Source organism: Rousettus aegyptiacus, unplaced genomic scaffold (genome assembly GCF_014176215.1).
Source record: "Rousettus aegyptiacus isolate mRouAeg1 unplaced genomic scaffold, mRouAeg1.p scaffold_m13_p_4, whole genome shotgun sequence".
Taxonomy (NCBI): domain Eukaryota; kingdom Metazoa; phylum Chordata; class Mammalia; order Chiroptera; family Pteropodidae; genus Rousettus; species Rousettus aegyptiacus.
The window spans coordinates 88,634,573-88,658,757 of record NW_023416307.1 but is presented as its reverse complement, the minus strand read 5'-3'; the positions used below and the strand labels follow the sequence as shown (position 1 = coordinate 88,658,757).

General features: G+C 37.6%; 2 protein-coding genes across 14 annotated transcripts in view; one reads left to right on the top strand and one right to left on the bottom strand.

Moving 5' to 3' along the window:
• The window catches only part of MED12L (mediator complex subunit 12L), a 307,612-nt gene that overhangs the window by 121,797 nt on the left and 161,630 nt on the right, over positions 1 to 24,185 (top strand). The gene's annotated exons all lie outside the window — the stretch shown is intronic.
• Positions 1 to 24,185, bottom strand: part of P2RY14 (purinergic receptor P2Y14) — a 50,568-nt gene that overhangs the window by 8,759 nt on the left and 17,624 nt on the right. The window contains exons 1-3 of one of the 6 annotated variants that reach the window (XM_016156455.2): positions 13,962 to 14,869; positions 12,264 to 12,354; positions 1,327 to 1,433 (exon numbers count right to left, since the gene is read on the bottom strand). The exons of 1 other annotated variant lie outside the window; for it this stretch is intronic. In XM_016156455.2, the coding sequence (XP_016011941.1) occupies positions 1,327 to 1,411 (85 nt within the window). In that variant the 5' untranslated portion in view covers positions 1,412 to 1,433; positions 12,264 to 12,354; positions 13,962 to 14,869. Of the gene's footprint in view, positions 1 to 1,326; positions 10,598 to 12,263; positions 12,355 to 13,961; positions 14,870 to 24,185 lie in introns of those variants that run through there. 4 more of the 6 variants (XM_036219089.1, XM_016156452.2, XM_016156453.2 and 1 more) reach the window with 4 other exon arrangements.

The following is a 24,185-nucleotide window of genomic DNA, read 5'->3' as shown; positions in this document are numbered from 1 at the left end:
AATCTCACTTTCTCCTTTACCTGAAAGAATGTCAAACATTCAATGTTTGACACTCAACACACTTCTCATAGGCTGCCAGGGAGCTCATTTCTAAATTTATTGTTCTTTTCTCAGTTGTTCTTTTTCCTGATGTCTCTGCAGTGTTGATGCTATTGATTTCCCTTTGTTGAACTCTTCTTAATGTACATTGTAGCCTTCGGCTTCTGCATATCCCCCATCTTTCTTCCTTTGCCAAGACCTTTTGTTCATGTGCTCACTAAATCTATTGCAACATGGTTACCAGGCACTGTGGAAATATATCTGCCACAGAGAACTCTCAGGAAGGTCCCAGTCTAGTAGGAGGCTGAACAAAGTGGTACTTCTAGGTGCAACAAGGGGCTATCATTGAAGGAGGCAGCACAGGAACAGAACAGGCTCCCAGCCTCCACCAGCTTCAGGCATGGTGGCATTAAGGTGACCTTCTTGGATGATGCGACAGTGAATGTCGAGAAATGATTCGACTTTAGTGAGGCAAAGGAGGGAATGAGAGAGTTTTGGTCTGAGAGAGCCCCTGGGTATATGCACCAGGACACGTGAGATGACAGCACAACAGTGGGGACGTGGATTGCCCAAACTCTTGGATAGCATGCTAGGACCTTTCCAGTGAGTTAGTATTCCCACCATTTTGCAAATGAGGAAACTGATGCTTACAGCAGGTAAGTAGCTCATCAGAAGCAAATTGGACAGAAGACATGTGGCAGATGGCAGTCAGACTTAAGTCTGCTCCACTGCAAGCCAGTTTCCCCCTACTCTTGAGGGAGTGTGGGGCAGCATGCTTTGTGCCTGTTTGTGAGCATGAGCCTGTAAAATGTGTATGAAAAATGCATCTTCAGCATTCTTCTGGAGTCTCATCTTTAGGAGTCAGCCATTATTTTTTGAGGGAAGACACACACATGTGGTGAGTTGGTGAGTGTGTATATCCTGTTTTTGATCAAGGTTATAAGGGTCTACAAGGTGTGGATTCCTTCAGTATCTCCAGTGAGCCTCCAGGTACCACACCACAGAGAACCTCCATTTTATTTTCTATTTTCTAAAGGTATAAAAATGAATGTGTTTCTGAGTTTTGCTTTTGACTCAACTTTCTATCTCCTGCACTTATATGTCCACACAGAGGTAAAGAATTGGACTGTTCATAGTGGTGAGGAAAACAAGTGACATTAATCAGTAAGTGGGGGACACTTGATGGCTGGGGGAAACCCTGACCTGTTGCATGTGGTTTGGAGGCCACATACATGGGTTCCCTGGGGCCCCTGGTGTGTGAGGCCTCTGCTAATTGCAGCTTCTCACCTTCAGTCTGTTTCCTCTTGTAGTAGACAGGAATGCTTGATTGCGTCTCACTTGAGCTTCCTAACTCCTGGCCACTGTAGCCCATCGACTTCGCCTTCAGTTAGAGCCTAGGTCAGTAACAAACATACTTTAATATAACTTAAAATTGGTTGAATGCTATGGTCACAAGCTTTAATTGAGGAGCTGTGCTGATTAGTTCTCACACTAGAAATTGAATGCTCTTCTTAGGCTGAATTGCAGACACCTAAGAGTTTCCTCTTTTACCAGAGCATAAGCCCATCTCAGTCTGGATGGCCAGGCCTCCTTACTGGGCCCTCCTGTTTTCAGACTCTGAAATTCTCAAAGTTAAAAAAATCTCCCAGTTCAAGCTACAGACAGAGCCAAGCTGAGATTATGAGTGATAATGGATAATAAACAGATAATGCCCAAACCTAGTCCTAACTTTGCTTTCCAACCACTTCCCTTAAAACATTTTAGCAGAACTTTGCGTAAAGTGCAAGATTGGCATGTCCAAGAACTCGGATCTGTCTTCACATCTTGTGATTATACAGGTGGATCCTGGGAGCTACCAGAGGACCGTGGGTGTGGTACAGGCGCCAAACTTTTGGGTCCATGAAAATGGCCGCCCATCACTAGCCTCCGTGTGAGGAACTGCGTCTGGATTGTCGGGATAGTCTTGTGGGGATTTTTCACTTAGATCTGTGGTGTAGTCTGGGGTTTCTCAGCCTTGGCACTGTTGGTATTTTATTGAGTTTCAGTTCCCGGTAGGTTAGCCGTCTTATTCATTGTTTAGCTGCATCCCTGGCCTCAATCCACTAGGTGCCAGCAGTACTTCATGATTGATGATAACCAGAAATGTCTCCAGACATTTCTAAATGCTGCCAAGTTGAGAACCACTGGAATAGCTCCTTAAGGGTAGGTGTATTTGATATCATTTTGATTTAGGAAGATAATTTAGTCGGCTCTCCTATTGGTGATAAACCTAAACTGCGTATTGGGTAACTCATCAGCAGTGAGTAGTTCATGTGCTTACTCAGGTTTTGTAATGTGAAGTAAGCTCTCATTACTGCTCTATTGGAATAATGGGCAGAGAGTGCAGCATGATGTTAAAGTATGTGTGTTGGGGCAGTGGACCTTGTTTAGAAACAAAGCTAAATTTCTTAGTATCTGTGATATTGGAATGGTTGTTAAGTGCCTCTGTTTCAGTTTTTATATCTCTAAAATGAGGTGGTAGTGGTTACTGCCTCATAGGGTTCCTGTAAGAATCAAATACCTGGTGCCTGGCAGTGTGTGACTCAGAGGAACATTGTGGGTTCTGCGAGTGACTCAGCTGACAGTAGAATAATCAAATGTCTCAGTCAAGGACTCAGTCTGCTGGGACTTCCCCTGGGTCAGACTGCACACAATTTTCTCTGCTTCTGCACATTTATTTTATTTAGGCTAGTGTTCTTCTGCACTGAAATGCAGGGCTGCAGGAGGCACTGGAGATCCTTTGCCAAGTCCTTTGAACCTTGGAGTATGTGATCCAGCAGTACTTGCGTGGGGGAGAAACAGGATGGCTGTGCTTCTCATGGTTCCTGCTTTCTAGTCATAGAAATACCATTGTGCCATAGGAGTATGAGTGAAGTCCAGTGTGTTTGTGCTTTTAATCAGCAATCCACACAAGCCTGAACCGTTGGTGAGAGTGGCGTAAAGCTATGAAACTCCTGCCTTCAGAGTTTTGGGAACTGATTTTTTTCCCTGTCTGAAATTAGATTGAGCTGCTTGGATTTCTGACCTTTTTCCAGCCTGCCCTTCAGCAGCATTGTTTTGAAATGCGTGGTTCTAATCCCTGGGGCCAGGCAAGGAAATGAATCTCTGACCTCTTTTTGCCTCACTGAGATGGTGTTTGCATTTCTCAGTTAAGCACACAGTACTTAGATCTCCATATCTTGGGGCTTAGAGCATTAATGCCTGTCCTTTTGCTATGGGAGTGGGGAAGATTTACATTTTTGAGAAACCAACAGTTTTAACTACTTAGCTACAACCTGTATGTTGGTTGTAGATTCAGGCTTATATAGCCAAAGGAAAAAAATATAAATATCCAGTATTTGAGGTGGGAGTGGGAATACTGCAGAGAAGTAATTCTCATACACTTTAAAATCTAAATACTTTTGTACTTTCTACCTGTTGGAGGAGTCAGTAGCCTTTGATTTTAATAAAATATGTTGTGACAGTTATAAATCGGGCAGTTCTTTAAACGAATTTGTATTTTATCAAACACAGCATGTGATGAGGAAGCAAATACATTCATTTCAAAATGAGTGTGAAAGATGCATTTTTATGCTGCTTAAAGATGGCGCTCAGCGTTCACATGAAATGAAAGACCTTTACTTTTTATGAGTCCTAATCCGCAGGTTTAGACCCACTGTTGATTGTATGTGTCCTTCTTAGACCATTCCATTTGACATGTGTCATATTGGATTTTTTTTTCAATAAATACAGTTGGCTCTTCGTATCCACGGGTTTTACATGGGTGGAAAACACTATTTTCACATTTCCAACCATGGTTTACCAACTGTGGATGCAAAGGGCCAACCGTAGTTAAGTTTTTGGGGATTCACAAGTTTTTTCATGGATTTTCAACTGTGTGGAGGTTGTTTAAGGGTCAGTCGTATTTCACTTTTCCAGTGGATTTCAGTATGAGTCAAGTATATTATAAGAAAGTTATCTTATATCTTGCTGCGCCCCATGGGGGCTATTAGATGCCACTTCACTATTGTTTCAGATGTAATGTTTGTGTATATAAAAAAATATTCGATAATAACAAGCCCTCCTTTCCATTTGAATCATGTGTAGCAGTTTCATAGTTTCACGGTCATGGCTTGTTTGGACCAGGACCGGTTTTGTTGTTACTCCATGCTTTTTTTTTTTTTTTTTTAATGTAGCCTACACCAATTTCTTACTACTCTTTCTCAATACATTATTGCCTCCATCTTCTTCATCTTTTGTATTTGCAATATCTCTCTCTGTCTAGAGGCTTCTTCTCTTCCAGGTATAGACCTGCACAAGTCCTTAATAAAATAGTAAAAGCCTGTAGGTCTAGAAGTTGTGACAGCCCAGTAGCTAAGTGTCATTGCCTACGAAAAAGAACCAGGGATCCTTGGAGAAGTGACTGATTTCAAATCAAGCACAGGGAAAAAGTACAAGGCGAGTTGAGATATCACGTGGGCAGAAGGCAAGGAAATGCTCAGACCAATAGGGAAATGTAAAAAAAAAAAAAAAAAAAAAAAGACACAGGAGCTGACTTGGAGGTACTTCCTAATTTGACAATTTGGGTATTCACAAGAGTGACAGTAACAGATGGAAATACTTTGAAAAACCAAATTCAGGAAGTTGATAGTGATATTAAAAGTATGGATTTAAAACAAAAGGAAGAAGGAGATGGGGGGAGTTCTTCTTTACAGAAGAATGCTAGCTAAAAAAAACATAGATGGAATGATAGAATTAAAAAGTCACCATTTTGCATCCTCAATGCAATAACCGATTCAGGCAACAATGTTTAGTGGTTATGAAAAACCGTCCGGTGAAAGATTTTGGGAAGCACCACTCCCAGATCATTTATAATAATAAAAAATTGTATATTTTCAGCAGGGATATCTGAGTGACCAAACTTACCAAAAATGAGATAACCTGACATGTGGTATCTCCTAATACGATTCCATTAGATGTACACAGCATATCATCAAAAAGGTAGTCACAGGTCAACAACATATTCAGAATGCGAAGCAATCAAACGTGATGGGTTGGGAGGGAGCAGTTCTAGATTCAGAGAGGCCAGAGAGAAATAATGTAATCTCTGAATGGTGATTGGGGGAATAGAGGATAATAAAGGTATAGAAATTGTTTTAGGACAATTGTGCAGATTTGAATACAGACTCTATATTAGATGATATTATTGAATTAATCTTTCCAGGGATGGGAATGGTGTGGTTAAGCAGGTGTGTTTTTTCATCAGGGATGCATATTGAAGTATTGAGACGGGAAGAGTCATGGAGGTCTGCAACTTATTTTTAAAATGGTTCAGTAAAATAAAGTATGTGTATATATACTTGTGTATCCATGTATGTTTTTGCTGATGTATGTGATAGTAGTATGCATACACATGAGTAATTTGTATATATGTGCATATGTGTGTGTTTGATATGTGTGTATTAGTTTCCAGGGAAGGGTCCTGAGCTCAGTGCCTCACACATTGCAAATGCATACAGTCTCTCAGACTTCTCTCCCACCCTCCTCATCTCAGTCACCTTTGAGAGCTTTTCTGCCAGTCCTTAAATTGGTGCTTCCTGTTCTGTTCTTGGCCATCTTCTTTTCTTTTATTTTAATTTTTACCTATTCTTCTAAGCCAAAATAATCTTTGTTTAGAAAATTGTTTAAAACCATCAACTATAAAACAAACTTTTCATCTATCAAGTATTCTTTTGTACCTGTTATCAGGCAGTGTTCTTGGTGTTGGAAATCCTGCTGTCTCCGAGCCCAGAGTCTGGTGGTTCTGGCATCTGAGCAGCCTCATTTCCTTCCCCTCCCCACTGAGCACCTCCATTGTCACAGCTCTGGGTCACTCTCGGCCCTGGATATTGAAGGGCTGGGTTGCTTCACCTCCATAGAGAAGGGCTCTCCCACCGGCCGAGCTGGTCACGCCTCACCTTGAGCTACCACCGTGTCTTGTCAACTCGTCCACTCTCATTGCATTTTATAACAAAGCTGCTGTTCACTGGGATCTTTACCTTGTACCAGACACAGGCCATGCTAATTGCTTTTAAGAAGACTTTTTTAAGGGAATATTTGATACTTCAAAAAGAATTTATGCAACACCAGCTAAAACACAAGAAGCACGACACCGACTTAAGAGCCAGGGCCCCACCAGTGCCCCTGCCTCTCCTGCATGCGCCATCCTGGGCTGTGTGCCTTCCTGCACCCGGAGGTGACACTGTCTTGAATTGTGTATTTTGTATTTCCTCCTTTTTAAAACAAATGGTTTTGATCCATATGCACATATATTCTATTTTTAAAATTGTTCACGCTGCATGTAGTCTTCCAGCACTTTTTAAAAGTCTTTTTCAGCATTATGTTTCTAAATTTTATCACTCTGTAGAAGGAACTGGAATATTTGGAAAAGATGAACATTCAGTTACTTTATAGCTGAGCATTTTGAATCCTAGGTGTATGCCCTAGAAAACTCTTACAGAACCATACCAAGACACATGTACAAGGATGTTCATTAGAAACACTGTAATATTAAAAATGTGGAGATAGCTCAAATGATTAGTGACAGGGGAATGAGCAAAAAAAAAAAAAACAACAACCCATTATTTAATGAAATTTAATGCAGCAGTGAAAATGAACTACAGCTGTGCACTTTTAAATCCTTGAGTTGTGCTGATAAAATAGAAGTAATCTCATTTTATAGTTGAAGAAACTGAAGTCCAAAGAGCTTGAATAAATTGTCCGAAGAGTCACAACTAATATGTTATAGAACTAAGATTTGAGAGCAGATCATTGTCATTCTAAAGCCTTACCTACTACAAACTGGTGTTTCCTGATGAAAATACTTGTGTTTATTAGCTTGTTTGTTCTATGGCGTACAGAGAAGAGCTTTGTATTTTTACCTAACCCAGCAAATGGTTTATAGGAGGAGTTTATAAATTTCTGATAAATGAACTAAAACCTGCTTATTTTACATGAGAAGAAAGGTGAAAGGAGCTGAGTGGCTTGAGCAAGTTGCTGAGGTGGTAACCAGAGCACCTACAGGTAGAATCCAACTCTTCCAAGCCCTCAGTGACCATAGCATCTAACCTGTATGCTCTTCTCTGGGTTTCATGCCTCCCCTCTGGTAGGTGGCTGGAGAGGCATCACACATGGAACATCAGTGTAACTTGGATTAGCATGTTTCTACTCCCAAGTTCCTCATCGAGGAGCCACCACTGCTCTCCTGGTGGACAGCTGAGGCCTTTCCTCAGCTGAGTGACTCTTTCACGTATAATGTGAAACTGCCCAGCCTGTAGCAGCAGAAGTGCCAGCAAGCTTTCTGCTGTCTCTCGAATGTCACTAACATTAACTTGTGGAAAAAGTACAAGTGTGTTTGTATGTATGGGAAAGGCCATTAGCACATATTTGTGTCTTTGGCAAGTGAACCAATATTTGTCGTAAATGTAGGTTATTGTGTTACTTAGGTATTTTGGCCTAGTGGAACAAAAATTGAAAATAAAAGCAAAAGCCTAACTTCCATGAGCTTTTCCTTGCCTGTCATCCAATGTTGGCAAAGCGCTGAGCAGGTACATATTTCTCTGTCAAACTCAAGAAGGCAGAGGTACTTGGAGCCCTGGCCTCTGTCTGTGGTTGTCTGTCTCTCGCAACTTAGTGTTGTTTCCTCATATTGGTCTCTGTTAAAATATCACCTTCTCAGGGAGCCCTTCCCTATTCATGACATTTGACAGCCAAGCCCCTACCTAGCCCTCTCCAGCCTCTCACCATGTTTTATTTTCTCAATAGCTGTATTATTTAAAATAATATTTATTTCTCAACTCCTAGCCTTCTATATCCGCCCTTCCCTTCCTTCCTTGAAGGTAACCTTCCTGAGAACAGAATTTATTTCTTTTGTTCCTTGCTAAGTTAGTGCCTGGCATATTGTAGAAGTTGAATAGATAACAATTGAATTTATGAATGAACCTATCTGTGCAAATTTGGTCAAGTTAAGGACTTAATTTACCTATCAAATTATATATCTGTTCAGGACCTCTAAAGTTTTATAATTTCTATGTATGCAAAAAGCGAAAATGTATAGATATGTTTTTAATCTTTGGTGCATCAAATTGGTTTAACATAATCTTCGACTTATTCTTATGCAGGGTTGACGTAAACCTTTTTATTTTATTATTTTTAATCACATTAATAATTTTTCTCAAACTCTATAACCAAAACAAAAGGCAAGGCTTTGCCAATAATAAACTCCGTGTAACTGAGTGCTCTGTCCTCCCTCCCACATGCCATCTCTGTGGCCACCATGTACCCTCAGTCCCATTTTCTTCATTCTCCTGCTGTCTAAAAGTGTGTGTGTATGTACATGTTGTATGTACATACATGTGTATGAATTGTGATTTCTTTTTTTTAAAAAAACTGTAATCTCTCAGTGGTTAAGTATATCATATCACATATCTTCCATGTTACTGAGTGTTGCTGCAGTTTGTTTTGGTGACTGTAACATTTCATTGTCTGAGCTTGTCACTGTTCTTTCACTCAACTTCCTGTGTTTACGATGTTTCCAGGTCATAAGCATGCTGAGATGTGTATCCTATTGTCTCTTGATGAACACACGAAAGTGTTTCTTAAGGGCGTAAATCTAGGAATTAAGCTGCTGAATCATAGAGTATATGAATGTTAAGCTGTAGGAAATAATGCCAAACTGTTTTCCAGAGTGGTTGCACCAATTTAAATACTCCTGTCAATAATGTGTAACGATCCCATGGACACAAATTCTCTTTAATGTTTCATGTTCTCAGATTTTTAAGTTTTTGCTCAGAAATGTTACCGCATTGTTGTCTTGATTTGCATTTCTGTGCTCACTAATGATATGACATCTCTTCATCTGGTTATCCCCATGAAATGTCTATTATTTGGCCCATTTTTCTATTGGGTTGTTTGTACTATTATTGATTTGTAAAAATTACTCAGATATTATTGATATCTGCTGTGTTAGCTGTATGTGTGATGAGTAGCACTGCCAGATTCTAACTTGTCTTATCACTTTTAAAGGTATATTTTGACAAAGAAGAATTACTAATTTTAATATAGTCAAAGTATTTTTTTTCAAATTAGTGCTTTTTGTATCAAAAGAAAATTTCCTATCTTAAAGTCTAAAATTATGGTTCTCACAATACGACCTGTGGGACCATGGGGTTTCTTGACAGCTTTTCAGGGTGGCCATGAGGTCATCCCATTATCAAGAGAGTACTAACATGTTATTTGCCTTTTTTACTCACTGTGCTGACATTTATACTAATGATGCAAAAAGCTATGGTGTGTAAAACAAACCTGCTGGTACTTCACAAACCAAGGCCAAGTACCCACCAGTTCTGTAGTCATTGCATATCTTACTGCCGTGTAATCTTAGTAAACAAACAGCCGAGCTCACTCTAGAATGTCCTTGATGAGGTAATATATATATTGTTAATTTGATTAAATCTCATCCCTTAGGTATGTGTCTTTTAAATATTTTATGTGACAAAATAGGAATTGTTCATAAAGCCACATGCGGTGGCTGTCTAGAGTACTGATATTTGAGTGATTGAGTTGTGTGGTGAATTAAATGCTTTTTTCATGGAACACCATTTTTACTTAAAGAATGATACTCAAACAATAATAGTAATTTAGACTTGACTGTTTGGTAGACATTTTCTCAAATGAATGAACTGAGCCTCTATGTCAGGGAAAACAAATAGCAGTACTTTCCAGTACTTAGATTGAGATCAATGCCAATATTAATACAGTTTTTTGATACTGTATAATGAAAAGTATCTATACTTCAAAGTTCTGCATGAATATACACCTCTAAATGACCAGTGATTATTGATGTTATAAAACCTAGCTTGGGTAAAAGATTCATTCAGAGACCAAGTTAGACTGTAGCAAAAATATTCATTGATATCGGTTTAGTTTCTACATTGCAACCATCCTTTAAGAAACTGCCACTTTTTCAGTTTTGGTGTAGTACTAAAGAAGAAAATCCAGAAGGCTATCAAAATACTCCTTCCTTTTCCTGTTTTATATATGTATATATATATATGTACGATATGTGCATATACATATATATAGGTATATATATCAGTGGGACTAGATTATGCTTTCGCTAAAACTACATTTTAAAACTGATTGAATATAGAAGTGGATTTGGGAATCTGCCTTAGGCCAGATGTTAAAGAGATATGCAAAAATGTAGAATAATACTATCTTTCGAACTAAAAACTTTTTTGAAAGAAGCTGTGGCACATATATACAATGGAATGTTACTCAGCCATAAGAAGAGATGAAATACTGCTATTTGTGACAACATGGATGGACTTCGAGATAATCATGCTAAGTGAAATAAGCCAGACAGAAAAGGTTGAATATCACATGATATCGCACATGTGGGGTATAAACGTAAAAGCAACAAATGAGCAGGACAGACAAACAGAGACTCAGGGACATGGACCTGGTTACCAGAAGGAGGGGAGAGGGAGAAAAATGCTAAAAAAATTATGAATATATAATATGAAAAAAATAAGCTGGCATTTAAAAAAGAAAAGAAAAATTTTTAAAAAATATAATTATTTTTCATAAAATGTGTTATTCATGTTAAAATTTGATGCTGTTATGTAAATGAATTAAAAATACGTAGTTTATAAATTTTACAATTTTAATTTCTAATATAGTAAGTAAGCATTGCTAGATATAACTTATACAAACAAAAGCTCTTCTCAGTAGTGTGAAAGGGATCTTGAGACCGAAGTTTGAGAAGTCCTGGCTAAAATATATTTTATTATATTTTCTAATAAGATTTTTTGAGAGCTAGTTTGCTTATTTTAACATGTCAGCTCTTAATCTATACATGTACTGGACAGTGTGTAAATACCAAAAAGGACATAAGACCATTGTGAAGAGTAATTAAATTTAAAAAATATATAAAACTTCCCAGTCTATCATTGTAACTCTTACAGATATCTTTCGTTTGAATTTTTTCTTGAGTTTTGTAAGGTTGTTTTGCAGGTCATCCACCAAACATGTGAATTAAGCAAATAAATAAACCGAGTGTCTTTCTCTCTTTCCATGGAGAAGCACTACCTGTAGGGCCCACAGTCCCTGAGGCATGTCTCCAGGCTCCTTAGCTGTCAGGCCCAGTGTCTGGCCAGGAAAGCCTGACCTACTTGTTTGCAATGTAGGCCACTTATGATAGTGGATAGGCACTTAGTGGGCATGTGTTGATAGATGCTCACTACTTGTGTACTGTCACCATACCCTGTTTTCCGTTGGAATGATAGAAGGTAAATTGGGAGAAATACTCATTTTCTCTTATTCTGGGATTTCTTTTTCAGCCCCAGGAATGTCACATTCTAGCTCGAAATTTCTTGTGGGATTTTGCTCTTGCCAGTATTACTTTTAATGTAATAAATAAGTTATTAGCAAGGATGGGTGAGGGAATTCCAATTTTACTGAACAGCTGCTATGTTCCAGGTACTAGCATGTCTCAATATCCTAGTAGCTCTTTAGTATGATAGCGTTATTATGTATTATAGGTGATGGGACAGAGGAAGATCAAAGAGGCAAAAGAGCTTAAAAAAAAAAAAAAAAGTAGCTCCGTACCACAGTAGATTCAAATTTAGCTGCTTATCTGCAAAGTGCCTGCTTTTCTACCATGGTAGATTGCTTCTATAAAAACCTGAGTTCCAATAATATTGAATCTACAGTGTGATTATTGCCACTATTGTGTAAACAGATAAGTTATAGGACAGAGCAGATTTATATACTCCTGCATCTCCAACTTGTGTTTAAGTATATATTACAATTTTTATTGGACACATTCATCTCCTTAGAACAGATAAAAGGTGGGGTAGATAGGGCACTAGATTTGAAGCTAGATGACTTTTACCCTAAGTACCATTCTTGGCCTTTCTTTGCTGTGTTAACTAGTTCCAGTCACCAAACCTCTCTGGACCCCACTTTCCTATTCTGTATAACAGGGCCAATAATAGAAGGTCTCTCCCAGTGTAATTTGGCTGCTCGAAATACCCAGTTTTGATAGCAATATTGTGCAAAGGCTTTAAAAGCAGAAGACTGTGCCTATGGAGATAATTAGAAGTCCTGGATCTCGCTACCATTTGAAAATTATGTAAATTAATCATTATTGGCATTTCTCTTACCTCCCTTCTGAGATTGCCTGTTGAGACCATTGACTCTTTTCCATTTTATTAGGTTGAGTGATATAAAATTGCTGATATTTGACTTTTTTATCTACAAAAAAATGGCAGTTTTATAGGGTTAATGCAAATGCATTTAATAGTTATTAGAAAATTACACATGAATGGTTAAAAAAAATCTATATAATTGTACCCAAAGGGCAGATGGCACAAAGTAAGCCTAGCTCTTCTTTATGTTTTACGAAACAAACTTTTACTCTGGATTTTCTTTTCAAGCTATATTGATGCCACATGGTAATCCCTAGCAGCCAGTGAAATGTTTTGCTCTAAAGATGATGAAGTAGCTTCTTACCCCAGAATGGATGGGGCTGGTACGGGGAGAGTTGGCTAGAGTGGAAAGAGGAGTTGTGAATGCTCATCTGTTTTAATTATGTTGAGCGAGAGAGGTGTGTGTATATTTGAATGTTTGTATGTCTGTGTGTCAATTTAGATAAATTGAATGCTCTAAATAGGAAAAACTGGTAAGAAAGTTGGTAGGCATAAAAAATGAATTAGACCACTTAAGAGGCTGCAGTTTCCATTTAAAGAGTCATTTGTTAAGAAGAGTCACAGCTTTTTAAAAATAGTAAATTTAGTAATTTAAATTTTCTTTCTTTCTTTTTTTTTTTTTGCTGCAGATTGGGATGTGGTTGTGATTGGTAAATTCTCTAAAACTCTGCCTTCCTTTAGTTGCAGTGTTCTTACAATTTCTTGAGAAAATGGAGTTCTTTAAAGAAAGGGTTTTTCTTTTAGGTTGGAAAATAAACGAGTGGATTCTAAGCACAAATTAAATTTTAAAATTTCCTATTAGTCTAGATTTTATGGAATTTACTGTTTGTTTTTTTTTTAGAAAAACAATAGAATAAGTTCCACAAGTTAAATTTTTTGTTCTTGCCATCCACAAATTATTAGTAAAAATGCTATCAGTGCTTGGTATATAAATATTTCTGAAATCTCAGAGGAAGAAATCAGAAATTAAGAATCAAGAACGTGGAAATCAACTAACATTAACAAAAACTAAACCAGCAATTATGAGGCTTATTTAATTCCTGTTTCTTTCCTTTGAAAATCAATTGTGACTCACCATTAAATCTACAGGAATAGCGCAGGCATTTAGCGATTTGGAGAAGACTTTACTTGCTTCCTTGCATGAATTTCACCTTTGGTTTCTGTTTTTAGTGAGATTGTGGCCTTTTGTGTTCTTAAACTAAACCTGTTTGTTTTTTTTCCCCTCCAGCATTTTAGTTTTTTAGTTTTTAGGACTCCTTTATCTCTGATGATTATGTCATAACCCAGCTATATCAGTGCTTTTTGCCATATCCCAAACGATTTTAACCCACTATTTACACACATACAACACTGCCTTATATTTTATAAGCAGTAAGTTTACAAATTTTTTAAAATAGGAATTTCCTAAAGTCTAATACAAGAGCCCATGGAAGAAAAACCTGCTTCTTGCAATTAAAAAGAACATTTACAGGGAAAAGTTAATTGTACCTAGTCTTTGTAAGTAGCCTTTGAACTTGGAAATGTTAAATCTCACCTTTTAATCTGTCAGTTGTCATTCCATCCATTAAGAGCACACACAAAAAAACATTTTTAAAGTAGAAACACAAGTATTCTTTAAATATACTCTGCATTGGATAGACTTTTCTTACTTACCAGTGTGTCCAGTCTCTTATGGTCTCTGCAGGCAAGAGTGAATCAGCAACTGAGTGTAACATCTGATGTTGAGGGAAATATTACTTTGCTTTCTGCCTGGGCTGCTTGTGTTGACCAGTGGGAAATGCTGCATTAGCTTTCAAACCAAAACATTTAAAGTGCTCTATGAAATGTTGACATCTCGCCAAAGGTTTGAAAGTCAAGTACTAGAGATGTCCAGTCCTCTTTTAGAGCCCAGCTCTGGTGTGTGCTTGTATAAATTGGATCTAATTTGTACGTGGGGTTACAAAGTATCAGTCTGGCTAAACAGTAGTTGGTATGAAACTCAGTATTGAGAGAAAGAAGAGAGCATCCTCCCAAGTGAGCACTCTAGCCAGCAGGAGGCTAGATATTTCCCATGCCTATCCGTGACCTCTTCCTGTGAAGCTATTGTAAGAATAGCTTCTGTATTTATTGGGAAGTATTTTCAAGTTGAAATTCACATGGCTTTCACTAACTCCTTGAAACTTGTTGGAAACCCCCAAAATATTTGGGACTTAAACAGACCAGAACATTCCGCATTTCAGGGCCAGAGGAAGAAGTAGCGAGGTTGTGCAAGTAGGTGTTCACCTGAGAATCCTGATCAGTGAAGGGCAAAGTAACTATCAAATGAGAACAGAGATTGAAAGAACCCTAAAGCAGTCTCCTTTGGACTTAAGTGGTTTAACTCTCTAGCCTTACTCTGTTTGGGGGGCAACAAGGGGTTGTCCTTGATGCCTAATGGTGCCTGGTCGACTCAAGCCATTATCCTGACACATTCTCAGCCTTGAATTGGTGCTGTCGGGTCTCTTAATCTTTCATCAGTTTACCCTTCCTTTTAAATCTGGTTTTGGAACTCCCTATTTGACCTCAGTTTCTGGATTTTTTTTTTTAATTTATTTAACAAATTGTTGCCAGAACTTTGTACTCGTAAATAATACTCTGGATTAATGCAATCAAAATTCATCTCTCAGGAGGAGGAGGCTGAATCTTCTATATTTTGTCTCCTTTGAAATTCATCTAGTTCTGGATCAGTATCATCACCTTTACCTATTTTACCAGTTTGTATTTAGGGTAGCAGCTCATTGTGAATCGCCCTTGACCGTATGTTCGTCTTATTTGGGACTATAGTCTACTGTCACCCGAGCTATACACCTTTAAATTCTTTTCACCATCTCATCTACTCTCTTCCAATCATCACCAAAACCTGATGATTTTTTTAACACCTAAATATTTTTAATTCCCTCCAAAGCCAAGGTCATTTTTGTCTCTATTCCCTGCCTCCAGTCTATTCCCCACCCACAGTATCTACCCTTCAGTCACCTGTGAGTGGGATCTCTCTAAAATACAAGCATGGGCATGGCCTTTTTGTGGGTCCCTGTCACCTACAACGTAAGTTCATGCTGTTAAATCTAGCATTCAGAGTGCTGTGTGATTTGATACTCCTCATCCTCTGCCACTACTTGCCTTGAACTCTGTAGTCAGCAGCACTGACTTGTTTTAACTCCCTGCAATTGTTGATGGTTCTTGCCTCCTTGTTTGGGCCTATGCTTTTTCCTCTGCCTGGAAGAACTGTTTGGAGTAATTCTTTTCCTGGTTTATCCTGAATTTGAACCATTTTTCTAGAATTTCAGGCATTTTTATACTTGCTTTTCAGTTTTTATTAGATCCACATACTATCCACTCTGCATCTGATTTTTGTTTACATGGAGTCACCTTAAAAATTAAATGTTTAGCTTCAGCTTAAGCAAAAATATCTTTGAAATGACAAATTTTATGTGTTTATTTTCTTTTAATTAAAGTAATTCCGTAACTGTTCAGTAAATTTGTCTGAGTTTGATTTATCCTGAGTATTTCTCAAACCTGTGGGAACACAGCCTTCAGGCACAGTTTGGCCTACCCTTCCTCTGGGAAGCAGTTCCTGGCCTCCACATGCTAGGTAAACTGGTCCCCTTCTCTATTAGCAGAAAATACTATCAATTCTTCCTTCCTTTATGCATATGTTCATCTAATCAATTAAGTAATATTTACTAGTCACCTTCTGTATGCAGATGCAGTGGGGGTATAGGGTGTAAGCATGTGTGTTTAACCTCTGTTTTTAAATTGTCTGTCCTTTGTCCCAGCTAGACTGGGAACTGTTGAAGTCAGGGACAGTACCTTGTCAATTTTGAATCTTTAGTACCTGCCACTTTAACTCACAGAATTAAAGAGAATACAAAAGTAAAGATGTATGGATTCCTTAATTTTCTCTTTTGAGTTTTACTTATAACACTTGGTGTGTTTCATAAACAAAACGTCTGAACGTTGATAAAGGCCAGAGTAAAAGTTAATATGCTCACTTTTATTTTTGAAGGCTTGGGATCCGTGATATAAAAATAACTTTTATAATTATTTGGTTTGATATGTAGGAATATATTTGTTTATAATCTAGTAACCACTACAACTAGCTCAGATATGAAGAAGCCTTGAATCAAATGTACATATTTTAATCAAAACCAGTTCTTAGGGCTGTGCAGTTCAAACTTGGTTCAATTTTATTGGATTAAATAATGATTGCAATGTTGAAAGTAAATACTACACAGGAATGCTAAAGGGAAAAAATATTTTTTAAAGAGACTTGTATGTTTATAATGGCATTGTATTTTATAAGCCGAAAAGAAAATTGGAGGTACCCAAAACTCAAATCTCTTAAGTCTTATGCATTCAACACTCTAAGGGAATTATATATAATGAAAAGGTATTGACACAATCTACTAGTTCAAAGCTAAGGACTTGGGGACACCTGAGGGCATGGCAGGAGCCCTAAATAATGAAATAAATATAAGTATCTGGAATTTAACAATCTGTCCAAAGCAAAATAGGCCCTTTTAAACGTGGAAGGTGTGTGCTTGTAAACTAGATCATTGATGAGGCACACCCTTTTTACTGTATTGAAGTTGATCATGTCTATAGTTTTGTACTGTGCCAGAAACCACTAAACTAACTGTCCCAGGAGGTACCCCCGCTTCCCACACTCTCCAAGTTGAAGTGGGGCAGTAACAGCATAAGATGTGCAATTTGATGTGGTTTAGACCACGTCCCTATTCCAGACACACCATCTATTCTCTCACTTCTGGCCTTTATCAAATTATTTCCTCTCCCATCTCTACCTGTCGACCTCTTGTGCAGCCCTTAAAACACAGCTCAGTCTTCACCATTTATGATACTTTTCCTTATCTTCCCACTAAGCATGAATGAATAGTTACTTCCTCTCTGAATTCCTGTAGTTCTTAATTTGAATTTCGATTAGGTGTCAGACCGATGTTGTGTACTGTATTGCAGATTTTAATGGCTGTCTCTTCTGGTTTGGGGGAATAGCAGTCCTTTGCCAGTGTTCCCCAAATCTGTTATTCATGTTGTCACTTGGCATGTTGGGTGGGAGGGTAGATGATGTTTCTGCAGCTTCTGTCACCCTGTCCAGGCTGGCTTCCTGAGCTTGGCACGTTACCCCTTTACCTATCAGTCCGGGGGTACCTCGTCTCCTAATACACCCGCTCAGTGAGAAGGGAAGATCTTTCAGATACAAGAAGACCAATTGTATTTAACAAATGAGGCCTTCCACTATTTTTCCTTCTTCCTTCTTTTCATAGCCCCCCCCCCCCCAATTTAGACATCCTTTTAATTTTTATTTCTTTTTGTTGGTAGTTCATTAAACTAACTTAAAATTTTTCTCAGTCATGCATTGATGTACCTTAAGAAATCAAATGATTATATAAAACATATAATGAAAAATAGCAGACCCTGCCATTTTGCTATGCCCCAATGGCCACCTGTTTCACTTTTCAGCTATTGTTATAACTGACACTTCTTGGCTTTCAGAAGTGGTTCTTGACTTCTTTGTATGTATGAAGATTTAGCTCCCATATCTTCCACACTTCTCTTCATTTTTATGATTATGTCTACAGTTTTTGAATAAATCAGGATCACTTATTTGTATAATTAGAGCTATGTAAATATCACTTGTAGCCGATGCTCATCACTTGCATTGAAAGGGATTACAATTTCCCAACCTCCTCTGGTGACCAGGAGAAACCATGCCTTCTTGGTCCAATGAAGGCAGGCTTCACTCTGGGTCCAGGCTACCCATTTTCCCATTTATAGTTAGTTAAGATATGTAAACATGCTATGTAAATGTTAGCTTTTATTATCACTGCAATATTATAATTTGAGGCAAACCTCATTTAGTTCAGTTTTTAGCTGTATGTGTATGAATAAGCTTAAAAGTACTTTTGCCAGCAGCTGTGTTTAGAGAACTATATAAAGTCCAGGTGACTGTTTATGTTCACAACTCTTGCTGGATAGATATTTCTTAGCATTATACCTCAACAGGCAGAGAAATATGTGTTGACGAATCCTTGTTATTAATCATTTTGTTGTATATTTCACTGCAGAGCCCTTCTAGCTTATTAGTTTTAGGCATTTTGCTTTTGTCAGTTTGCAGTTTATTGGTATCTTAGAAAAGTGAAATACATGATTTAGACACACTTCCAAAATTGTGGATTTTATTCTTGTTTTCCTAGTTGAAACTTACCTGCTACCAGAAGCCTAAATCAAGTTTTGATCTTTTGCATGGCTGCTCTCTTTTGTAGTTTTCCCAGAAGCCTTATATTGTATTATACTTGATGAACAAGGCACCTGGTTTTATTCATTTAAGCATATAGACAATAACTTAGAAGATAAAAATTCTGGATCATAAAATAGGCAGGCTGGGAACTGGCTTGTGGAGTGGATAAGACTTTCGGGAGACCAATTTCACGTAAGAGTAAGCAATCTGAGAAAACAGGTAATGGCCAAATAACTGAGGGATGCAGGAGGAAGGCAGTAGCTCTCATTTGTTTGTAAAAATACTCTTTTGGGGATTTATACTAATTGGTAACCCTCATGTGTGAGAGTGTGACTACCTAAACTTTTGTCATAGATCAAAAGGGTAAGGTGTCTAGATAATAGGCATCTAGTAGAGAGAAGGTCTGTGGCAGTTGAATATTGCTTAGCAGACAGATGTGGGGTGTAAACACATACCTCGTAGCAATGGCTATACATCTGTGCTGTCATGCACCTTTTAGATACATCTATTGCTAATCACAGCCCTTTTTCCTGCAGACTTACAGTCCTTTAGAGGGTCTGAGGCAATCAGTCTGCCTCTGAGATGAAACCTTTGGCCATCTTTAGCTAGAGTTTCATCTAGAACAAAATGGAGAAAAATAAATATAGCTAACTTGTCTACTCCAGCATGGAGACAGAGGCAGGGTTAGATTAATCTGTGGTTCTTTGAAGTTAATCCTATGTAACGTATTTAGAATTAAATTTGGGTACAAGAGTGAGCTTTGCCTCTCATCGGCCTGGGCCTTTAGGCTAGTTATGTAATCTTTCTAACCCTCTGTTTCCCATCTGTAAAAAGGGCCTGGTATCACCTACCTCATTAAAGTTGTTGCAAAGTGTAAATGAAGTAATGTATATTTTTTTCCTTCAGTGCTCAGCCAAAGCAGGTGGCCAGTAAATGGTAGTGGCTCTTCTTAATATGATCACAGGATAATTGTTGCGTTACAATTTTCTCGAAATTAGCTTAGTGTCAAATATAGAGTGTTGTGCTTTGCAGTTTTAGTAAATGTCAATTTTTATGAAAAGATCCAAATTTGAGAAGGTCTTTGGTTAGGTACTTTTGGTTAGGTCTTTGGTTATGGGAAAGTTTTCCCAGTTGATATAGCCATACATATCCTTGGGAAAAGTATTTCCAAATTATAAATGTAATACCAGGAGGAAATAAGTAGCAATATGCAGTAGTCTGGTGAGCTCAGACCTTTAAAGTAGCACACATCAATGACATACCCTGTGGCTTAGCATCCCTGGACCCCTAGGTAAAGCAGCCAGGCTTCCCCATTTTTACCCCTCTTTTGATCCCTCCTTCCACTCAGTCTCCACAGGGAGGTGAATGAGCATGTTCCCTCTTTCTACACTGTTGTCAACTCTAGAAGTTTTTAGGGTCCTGCTAAATGTAGACAAAATGTGTGATCTTAAAGCACTCACTGGCAGAAATCACGTCAGACTGCTGTCCTGTGGGAAAGACTAAAACTTATTATGCTAATAGCAGTATTTAGTGATGTCTGGATAAATCTCCCTTATTGTAAGGCCTACGAGATGCCAAATAATAGTAAAAACAGGAAACATTTATTTTTCCCTAGGTAGGGAGTACAAAGGTTCATATGAGCAGGACATTTTGTAAATATTTTATTAGTTCAGCTGACTGGTTAATAATTCATTGCGTTTTATTGTGGGAAATGATAGAGGTTTTTATTTTTTATGGGCTATCGGAAAAAAAATAATGTTTGAATTTGTTAAATGATCTCTTGTCATTTGCCAAACCTAATATCACTTATCAACTCCACAGATGAAGTGTGTGCTGTTCGCCAACAGACAGGATGCTTACCACTCCATTGGAGCCGCTTAGTTTTAAAAAGCGGAACAAAACAGCACATGATACAGCTGCTTCTGAAATATCAGAAATGGTGTGGTTTTAAAAAGGAAATGATTATGAGAGATGGTAGACATTTCGAACCACATTTTCTCAGAACCATCTGAAATGCGTTCTCAGTGACTTGCCCTGGAAGGCATCTCTGTGTCATGTCTTTGTCTGTAGTTCTTATTCCACAACTTCGGTTTCATCCTCTTTCTACTGTATGCCAGTAGGCATGTTGTTCAGTTAGTCCAAATATTTATAGGATCTTGCCACTGCATATTTATCTTTTAGGCAGTCGAAACATTTGTTTATCTTTTGGTCCTGGGAGTGCGAGAGTCAGCCTGTCTGATTGGATGAGAATAGTGTCTCTGCATACAAAAATTGAGGGAATTCACTACGAGGCCTACACTACAGGAAATTCTGAAAGGGGTTAGCTTACCTAAAACAAAATAACAACAACAAAAATGAATATTTAGGATTAAAGTGACTATCAGGCAAATAGAAGCAAAGGAGTACAGCCCTTACAAAGAACAGGGCATTATAAGTTTAAATAATAAGAGAATAACTATAGCAAGATGGTAGTGAATGTTTAGCATAAACAGAAACAAATTGAGACAACAATGACTGAGAAGGGGAAAATTCAAAGATCCAGATTCGCAAAGGGGAAAGGAGATAAGGTACACACAGAAGAAAATGGTCAACTGTGTGTGTATCTTTTTCATATATGTAATGGTAACCACATACCATAGAGTCAGAACTGAAGTATATAACATAAAACAAGAAGTATCAGAAGCAAAACCCACAAGAGCCAACCAAAATAAGGAAAACAGAAAAACAAGGACAAGGAAGCAATGGAAACACTGAGTTACCAGAAAGTAAAAGATAAAATGGCTATAAGAAGACCTTATATATCAATAATCACCCTAAATGTAAATGGACTGAGCTCACCAATAAAAAGGCACAGAGTTGCAGAATGGATCAAAAAACAAAACCTGACCATGTGCTGCCTTCAGGAGACACATCTCACTCAGCTCCAAAGGCAAATATAGACTCAAAGTGAAAGGGTGGAAAATGATATTTCAAGCAAATGGCATTCAGAGAAAAACAGGAGTAGTGGTGCTAGTATCAGATGAAATAGACTTAAAAAAAGAAAAAGGTAAGGAAGATACTGAGGGACACTTCATAATAATAAAGGGCATCATGCACCAAGAAGACATAACACTTAATATCTATGCTCCAATCAGGGAGCCCCGAAATATGTAAAGCAATTACTAACAGAACTAAAGGGAGAAACAGACAAAAACACTATTGTAGTAGGGGATCTAAATACTCCACTGTTGGATATGGACAGGTCATCCAAACAGAAAATCAATAAGGAAATAACATCTTTAAATGACACATTAGACCAACTGGACATAATTGACATTTACAGAGCCTTCCATCCCCAAACAGCTGCTTTTAGATTCTTCTCTAGCGCACATTGAACATTCTCAAGAATCGACCACATACTGGGACACAGAGACAGCCTCAACAAATATAAGAGGTTGAAATCATACCAACCATATCTTCTGATCACAATGCTTTGAAACTAGAGATCAACTGTAAAAAGAAAGTGGAAAGAACCACAAATACATGGAGATTAAACAACATGCTACTGAAGAATAACCGGGTCAGAGAAGAAATAAAAAGATCAAGAGATACATAGAAATGAATGATAATGATAGTCCAACATATCAAAACTGTTGGGACATGGCAAAAGTGGTCATAAGAGGAGTGTTCATATCATTACAGGCCTACCTCCAAAAACAAAAACGAGCCCAAATAAATAACCTAATGTTTTATCTTAAAAAATTAGAAAAGGAAGAACAAATGAGACCTAAAGTCAGCAGAAGGGAAACAATCAAATTAGAGCGTAACTAAATTGAAAATAAAAATATAATAGAAAAAAAATAAATTTAACAAAGAGCTAGACTCACTAAAGAAAAAAGAGAAAGGACACAAATAAACAAAATCAGGGATGAAAGAGGAGAAATTACAACTGATATCGCAGAAATACAAAGGATCATACAAGAATACTATGAAAAAGTATATAACACAAAATACAATAGCCTAGAAGAAATAGACCAGTACTTGGAAAAAATACAATCTTCCTAGACTGAATCAAGAAGATCTGGAAAATCTAAATAGACCAATCAGCAGTATGGAAATTGAAGCAATCATCAAAAACCTACCAAAAAGTAAAAGTCCAGGACCATATGGCTTTACTAGTGAATTCTACCAAACATTCGAAGATTTAATACCTATTCTCCTCAAAGTCTTTCAAAAAATCAGAGGAGGCAATACTTTCCAACTCATTTTATGAGGCCAGTAACTCTGATATCAAAACCTGGCAAAGATAACATACAAAAAAGAAAACTACAGACCAATATCTCTCATGAACACAGATGCAAAAATCCTAACTAAGATACTAGCAAACTGAATACAGCAACATATTCAAAAGATTATATGCCATGATCAAGTGGGCTTCATCCCAGGGGCACAGGGATGGTTCAACGTGTGCAAATCGATTAATGTGATACACCACATAAACAAGTTAAAAAATAAGAATCATATATCATTTGATGCAGAAAAAGCCTTCGACAAGATACAGCATTCATTTATGATCAAAACACTTCACAAAATTGGTATAGAAGGAAAGTACCTTAACATAATAAAGGCCATATATGACAAACTCAGCCAACATGATACTTAGTGGTGAAAAACTAAACACCTTCTCTCTAAGATCAGGAACAAGGCCAAGCTGTCTACTACTGCCACTGTTGTTCATTATAACATTGGAGGTCCTAGCAAGTGCAGCCAGGCAAGAGAAAGATATATAAAAGGCATCCAAATAGGAAACAAAGTCAAACAGTCACTATTTGTGGATGACATGATTCTCTATATAGAAAACCCTAAAGATTCCACAAGGACACTATTAGAAACAATAAGCAAATAAAGTCTCTGGGTACAAAATCAACGTTCAAAAACCCATAGCGTTCCTATACTCTAATAATAAAGCGTCAGAAAAAGAAGTGGGAAAAATAATTCCCTTTGCAACTGCAACAACAACAACAAAAAATACCTAAGGATAAATTTAATGAAACATGTGAAGGATCGATATAATGAAAACTACAAGACCCTATTAAAAGATTTTGAAGAAGATACAAAGAAATGGAAAGATATTCCTTGTTCTTGGATTGGAAGAATCAACATAGTTAAAATGACCATGTTACCTAAAGCATTATACAGATCTAATGCAATCTCTATCAAAATCCCATCAGCATTTTTTTAAAGAAATGCAATGTGTGGAAGTTCAAAAGACCCTGAATCACCGAAGCTATTCTGAGGAAAAAGAACAAAGCTTGAGGCATCACACTGCCTGATTTCAAATTATACTACAAAGTGACAGTAACCAAAACGGCATGGTATTGACAGAAAAAAAAAAGACACACACAGATTAGTGGAACATAATCAAGAGTCCAGAAGTAAACTTGTGTTTATAAGGACAAATAATTTTCAACAAAGGAGCCGAAAACACAGTGGAGAAAGGAAAGCCTCTTCAATAATTGGTGCTGGGAAAACTGGAAGGCCACCTGCAAAATTAGACTGTTGTCTATTAGCACACAGCAAAATTAACTCAAAATGGATTAAGGACCTGAATATAAGACCTAAAA